Here is a 7,500-nt window from a genome sequence, read left to right on the forward strand (position 1 = left end):
AACTAACGCAACTTCCCTTAGCAATTGGAAGACATCTTTTAAAACTAACGCAACTTCCCTTAGTAATTGAAAGACATCTTTTAAAACTAACAGAAACTTCACTTAGCATTTTGAAGACACCTTTAAAGCCTAACAGCAACTTCACTCAGCATTGGGAGATAGCTTTTAAAACCAACACTAACTTCATTTAGCTTTTGTAGAAGTGAATAACTAAAAATCTGTATCGTCCACATAAAGCACTGACTTACACCCGGCGCAAACGGGGAATTATTTTGGGAAAAGTTCCTACGTGCCTCAATTTTGCTGCTATGACATTTCCCATTCAGATGTAAAAGGTCATGCGTGTGTACTCAAATAGCAACAAACAGTGACGAACAACAATATAAAAATTCCACACAATCAAACAAGGACATCTGCTGACTAAAAGTTTTGTGCTTATGGCTTTATTCCCCCCCCACCCCCCCCCACCCACCCCCCCCGTTTTAAGGACACTGCAGATCTTGTTACTACAGAATTTGAGCATATCTTTTTCGAAGGCACAGTATCTGCTTTTTAACTCATATTCTGGAAAAAAAAACACACACACATACACACACTTCAACATTCTTTACTTCCTTCAGTGCTGGGTTTTGGCTACTGAGCACAATCGGCAATATTTCTTTTCCATCAACATTCCAAAACTAAACCTTTCTCACGAAAATTGTTGAACTTCCATAAGCCTAGGGAGCGACTAAAAATTAGGTCATACACTTGAAGTCCTGCATCTTTAAAATAATTTCATATACATTTCTTTCTCTATTCCAAATATTGCTTTCCCACATAAAGAGTTCTAATTTCAACTCGTTTTCAAAGAAACGATTTGCTGATAAGTTGTCTGATTAGTGAGTGGCCTTATCCTTGCACAGAGGCTATCTTGCCTCAAGAATCTTGGCTCATCATCACAGGACCTATCTTGAATTCTGTCAATATTCAGTTTCCAGCTGACGAAGGAACTCATGCAGATTTCTGGTAATGTACTGAACCAAGTTCCAAACAGCTGATTCCATCATTGGCATAACTAGGATATTCCCAGTATAGCTACTGGCAAGTTGTATGCCTATCAGAAAACTGAGAAATGCTGCAGTAGTGTGTGTCAGCAGAGCTATATATATCCTTTGAAAATTAGTTTTAAAGTTAACGTTAATCCCCTTCCTACACAAAATTCCGTAACACAATTATATATTGTAACTTTTTCCATCTATCAAAATTCAAACTAATGATCAACCGTGGAGACGGAACCTAATCCCGCTGAACTACCATAAATTTGGCAAGAAAATTTATGAGATAAATTTAAAAATAAAACTGCAAGAAATATCTCCTTATCTCTGGTATTCTTTAGATCATCTACACTTAACTCTTGACATCATCTACACTTTCTATGACTACATTATCAGCTTTGGAAAAAGCTGGGCTTTAATATATATAGCTTTAGTGGCTAGCTAGCCTCCTACTCTCACTAAATCTGCTTTACGCTCAAGGGGCATAAAAATGATCCTAGACCTTATCAAAAGACAGACACGTGTCGTTCTCATTCGTTTCTAAAAGGACGTCTTTCAACTCTTCCCAAACTCAAACCATTTTGTCATACGCAACTTCGAAAATGGGTGAAAATGGGCTTAATAAGGGTGTTGAAAACTTTACTTAAATTTAAACCCCCTTACAGCATATAAATATTATAAATCTAGGTCCAGGAATCAAATGGGAAATTAAGACGCTCTTCAAAATCTGTGTAATCAAAATAACCTTAAAAATTCAAGGCAGCGTTACGAGGGCTAAGCTGAATTTTGTCCTTGCTGTTGACACAACTGGTAGTGTACTACATAACAAATTATAAAATGCTACTCATGTTACTACTGACGTACTCGCTGCTCTAAATAGGAAATGAAGGTGCTCGTGGCACTGACAAGAGATCTAAAATGGATCAGACAATGAAATAATCCTTTTTCGTATACAGCCAGAGAACGAGGAATTGTTTGTAAGGCTTCCTATATCTATAGAGCTGATGGTATTAGTGCACACGCATCAGATTTCTTGTTCTACCAATGACGGAATTCTGTTCTGCTGTTCAAGATGTCAGGAGCATCCATTGATCCCTCATCTTCACGAGACTTTGATGAAGGTCATTGCCAGCAGATATCCTTTTTGGTCACCTTCCAATAACGCTACCTCGACAGCAAACTTCGAAAAGTCCCTTTAGTTTATAAACCCCAAGTAATAGTGTGCCATTCTTTGTTTGGAGAGAATTAGTGCCTTCATTCTATTGAGATTCCACATTGCTACACTTATCAGCACCAAAAAACCTTTCACTTCCTTTCTTGTGAAGCTGTGGAGTGAGCTTCAAAATGAGCTGTAATATTACTTTCAAGAACCATACACCGTTGCCATAGGCTTTTCTATCTGTGAATATTTACATGTTAATTTACATTTGTTTAAAAGCTATTCTCTCTTGTCAACTTTCACTATTCACCATAAAAGCATTCTTCTTGTTGAGCCTTGCTTAGCAAATAAATAGCCATCTTGCTTTGTTTGAAATCAATGTTTCTTTATTCAGAAAAGCAGCAATAATAATAATAATAATAATAATAATAATAATAATAATAATAATAATAATAATAATAATAATAATAATAATAATAATAATAATAATAATAATAATAATAAGTTTTGGTTATCTCCATGTTCCCATAATAATAATATTTATAAAACGAATCTTCTAACCATCTCATCCTTTAAGCAGGTTTGCTTATGACTTCCTCAAGGGCGGAATTATTATTTTATGATGGCAAATAAAGCCAGAAAACCATAAGTTACGACATGAAATTCAATGAAAGGATGAAAATAAAGGCAAAATAATGTGCGTCCATGAGAGAGAGAGAGAGAGAGAGAGAGAGAGAGAGAGAGAGAGAGAGAGAGAGAGAGAGAGAACTACTTACTGAAGAGATTGTGCCTTCGACGGGTACTCAGGGTCTCATACCCCGAGACGTCGGTGTTGCTCGAATAGATGGGCATTTTTTTTTTTTGTGCTTTCAAACACAAACACACACACATACACACATCACAGAGACGACGAACGACGACGACGAACGTTGACGACGACGACGACGAGGAGGAGGATGATGATAAAACGTACTCCAACACTTAAGCGGTAAATTACGATTATTTTTTTCTATCACTTATTAAAACACTTTTCTTTATTTTTCTTTTCCTCTAAAGGTACGTCGTTTAATATTTAATTATCACTTGAAGAGGACATTTAAATCCTTCAATCACAATTGACATAAAGCGTCAGTCTTCAAAAACAACCAAGGTTTTTCCCAGATATGACAAGATGGCAACAGGGATGACATTCTGATGATGTCTTAAATCTTTAATAAAAAGCCCTTTTTTCTCTCCTTTTCAATTATATTCCTCTAATTTCCTTATCAATTTTCAAATGTATGCAACAGGTATGAACATTTTACAAGAGTAATTCTCACCATATGACAGTAATATCATTATCATAGCCATGATTCTAATGATTCTCTTCATCAGCAACTTGAAATTTTCGATTTTTCCAAAAGGTGGCCCCTTCACCACATCAACAATATACTTGTACATATGTGAAAACCATTCAATGACATGATTTCCTCCTTTACTCTTCTCTATGGCTTCACACAAATATTCTGTGGCATTTCACAGTGAGCAATTGACCTAAAAACACGACCGTCTCCAGTTCACGTTGTGCAAGAAAGTTGAAAGTCCGAGGCAATATCACAGTCACGAAAAACTATAAACGATTCCTCACTCCAATCCCTTAACGAACCAAGCAAGTGCGCAAATAAATAAATACATAACAACAACGGGCTATTTTCAGACTGACGTCGCCTTCTCTTAACCGTCGATTACCAGTCAGGGTTCAGTCGAGTAGTTACTTTTCGGCGTCGAGTAACACAGTATTTGCTCCTCTAATAGAATTGGGCAGAGGGGGAAAAGCAAGGTTAGGGTCAAGGAAGGGATTACATATCGGCAATATCTGAAGAGATTGATAAGACGAAGAGGGTACCTAGGGTCACAAATTCATGTCCCAAAATGAAAAAATAGTTCTCGTCGAAACTTGATACCAACCAGAGGAGCTTCTTTCCAGAATATGCTCCTACTTCCAGCTGTCGCCTTGCTCCTGAAAATACTAAGCAAATAAAGAAAAAAAATTCCTACGCCCTCGAATAGAGAATGAGGAGGAGGAGGGGAGGTGAGGAGACTGATGTGCCTTCTCCCTTTGGAGGTCCAAGACGAAAACACACTCTGTGCACTGACTACTTGGCACGAAAAAGTAAGAAGTGTATTTTTGGGGGGTGGGGGAGGGAGGTCGTCTTTTCTCGAGGGAACTCAATTATAAAGCTTTAGCTCACAAAGGATCGTGAGCCGTGTAAACACTGAACAACAACAACAACAACAACAGCAACAACGACTCGACGGAGGAGAGAGAGAGAGAGAACTACGACGGAGGGGCGAGAACCAAGAGGATGAGGATGAGGAAGAGGATACAGGATACAGGGCGAAGGAAAGGGAGGAAGAGAGAAGGCCCACAGTAGTTCTCTACTTCACCATGGTGTCAGGAATGGCGCGTTACACTCGTGACGACCTGAAGGAGGAACACCGGCGACAGGAGGAGGAGGAGATGGAATAATAGGTGGAGGAGAAGGAGGTGGAGTCTTCCTCGACTCTTCTCGACTGGCGACAAGAATATTCCCTGGAACGGCACGCAACAATCTCCTAGGGCGTGCAGAGGGTTGAGTGGGTGGCGGCAGTGGCATTTGCGTGAATGGGCGTGTGTGTGAAAGAGGGGGAGAGAGAGAGAGAAAGAGAGAGAAAGGAGAATGCAACTGCGAGTGCCTCTTCTCTTCCCTTCTCGCTTCCGATTTACTTGACACAGGGCCTGAAAAGCCTGCTACCCTCCACACTCATGGCCCTCCCCACATCCGAGTCGATTTTGGGATCACATCACGCCCAGCCCACGTTTTCAGACGGACTCACATCACTCTACTACGTGACACCATCGACTCGTCACGTCCTCTGTGTCGTCCACCACCAGCACCATCACTTTCGAATGATCTAATGACTATATTTCCTTATTCCTCCTTCTTCCTCTGCACAAGCCACCGGTCACTCACAAAAATAATAATGCAGCGGTTCATTGACGGAAAGCTGAACGCCGCTGCTGGTGTCGTTCTTGTCGCCGAACCAGGCTTCGAACTGCACAACCTGGGGGGCTACATGTCCACCGATCGCCGTCGAGACTCACACACGTGTGCGTGCACGCACGCACAAATACACAAACACACACAAACGCCTACGCCTACGTCTAAGTCCCCCTTATGAGCTGCTGCTGCTTCTTCCCTTCAGAGAGGAGGACGTCGGAGCCAGCGAGACTCCCTACGAACACGGCATAGGAAGGGACGAACGAACTCACGCACACACACGCCAACACCACCACCAGCTCAAATGGCTTCGAGGAGGAGCTGGAGGAGCAGCAGCGAAAGCAACAGTAGAAGCAGCAGCAGCAGCAGCGCGAACGACGAAGGCGAAGACGCAGACGACGAAGTCGACGTGTTTGGGGCTGGCACTACACACCATTGATCTGTCTCCGGCAGCAGAGCAGAGCAGCGGCGGCAGCAGCAGCAGCAGCGTCGTCTCTTCAACACACACACACTCTCCTCTCACTTTATGCTCTTTCGCGCCTCCCTACGTGGGGGGGGGGGGGGGGGGGAGAGGAGAGGAAGAGGAGTAGGAATACGAGAAGGAGGAGGAGGTCGAGTAGGGGTAGAGGTACCGCCCTTCGATATCTGTATCCCTTGGAACGAAGGGAAGCCTCGGGGCCTTCGGAGGTCCGTCTGAGCCTCAGGGGGGGAAAAGCGTGAAGGATGCTGATGCTGCCTGCTGAACGGGAAACCTCCGAATGTCAGGTCGAGGGGCAGGAGCAGGAGGAGGAGGAAAGCGTCCAGGAGACACACACCGCATCAGCAAACATGGTGAATGAGGCAGCCAGCGTGTACAGCGTCTCCCCGCTATCGATCACCTGACCCCCCACACCAACTCTCTTTCTCTCTCTCTCTTTCTCCTCACACACTCTCTCTCTTTCTCTCTCTCTTTCTGTCCCCTCCCAGCACCCCCTTCTCTCTCTCTCTCTCTCTCTCCTCTCTCTCTCTCTCTCGTTATCGTTTCCCCTCGGCCCGTGGACTCCCCTCACTCGCCCCTCGCCAGTCTCTTGTTTTTCTTCTTCTTCTTCTTCATTTTCTTCACTTTCATTACCTTGTAAGCCTATGTTTTAACAGGTGCACCGGTGGGCAAAATGATATAGTCGTTTCCCCTCTAATTGGAATTGATCTCTCTCTCTCTCTCTCTCTCTCTCTCTCTCTCTCTCTCTCTCTCTCTCTCTCCACTGAATTCCTCTCTACAGCCATGAGAGCACAGACACAAGTACCGTACCAATTACATGATGAAATAAATACGGGAATGAAATACCGATTGATTAACGAATTTAATCAAAACAGCCATATTCTAATCCTAACGAAAGTGGACTCACAGACAATTAAAAACCAGTACTGACTAAATAACAGCGAAGGACGACCTCAAACGTCAGAGTATCCGGAACACGCTTATACGAACAAACCTCTCGTCCGATTGACATAGCGACGACAACAGGGGAAACACACAAACATACAAAGAGACACACGGCTGTCTTCCGCCTTGGGGAATACCGAAGTTTAAATACCACTGAAGAATTACACCGAAATTCTCTCTCTCTCTCTCTCTCTCTCTCTCTTACATGAGACGTATTGTTACGTGGACTATATCCCGACAACTACGCCCTTCTTGTTGCATGTGCACGTGCGTGCGTTTGTGCCTGCGTGTCTCTCTGTCTGAGAGAGAGAGAGAGAGAGAGAGAGAGAGAGAGAGAGAGAGAGAGAGAGAGAGCTTTCTTGCACGCAGTGGCAATGCTGTCATTACTACTTGCACCTTGTAAACAATATAGTCTCGCTGGCCGTTATGGCGAAATACATACTAATCGTCTCTTAATAATTTATTACGGTTGTCGGGAAACAAAATTCTCTCTCTCTCTCTCTCTCTCTCTCTCTCTCTCTCTCTCTCTCTCTCTCGCTGTTATGTAATGATTAGAGGGGGGAATAATATGCGAGTGACTTTTCCCTACTGGGCAAATGCTGGTGGCGATGAACAGCCGAAAAAAAAATGCACATCAAAGTGGTCAACAAAAGAACAACGGACCTGCCCTGTTCGGTTTCCCCTTGAACGCAGAACTTCGGGTTTTCCTCCTTCGCTTTCTTCCTTCCCTTTGAACTTTAATTAGTTCTCCTGTTTGTTTACTTGTTTCTTCGGGGTTTCGTTCTTTTGTTTGCACGTAATTAAATTCGCGTGGTTGATATTCGCAACAAGTGACTACGATTCGATCCGTAACCATTATAA

The 7,500-nt window shown here is 42.9% G+C and overlaps 1 protein-coding gene across 7 annotated transcripts in view; it reads right to left on the reverse strand.

The window, feature by feature from the left end:
* The window catches only part of LOC135208664 (protein disabled-like), a 196,794-nt gene that overhangs the window by 76,394 nt on the left and 112,900 nt on the right, over window positions 1-7,500 (reverse strand). The window contains exon 1 of one of the 7 annotated variants that reach the window (XM_064241094.1): window positions 2,973-5,738. The exons of the other annotated variants lie outside the window; for them this stretch is intronic. Coding sequence (XP_064097164.1) covers window positions 2,973-3,087 — 115 coding nt within the window. The 5' untranslated portion in view covers window positions 3,088-5,738. Of the gene's footprint in view, window positions 1-2,972; window positions 5,739-7,500 lie in introns of those variants that run through there. 7 annotated transcript variants of the gene reach the window in all.

Source organism: Macrobrachium nipponense, chromosome 35, assembly GCF_015104395.2.
Source record: "Macrobrachium nipponense isolate FS-2020 chromosome 35, ASM1510439v2, whole genome shotgun sequence".
NCBI lineage: Eukaryota > Metazoa > Arthropoda > Malacostraca > Decapoda > Palaemonidae > Macrobrachium > Macrobrachium nipponense.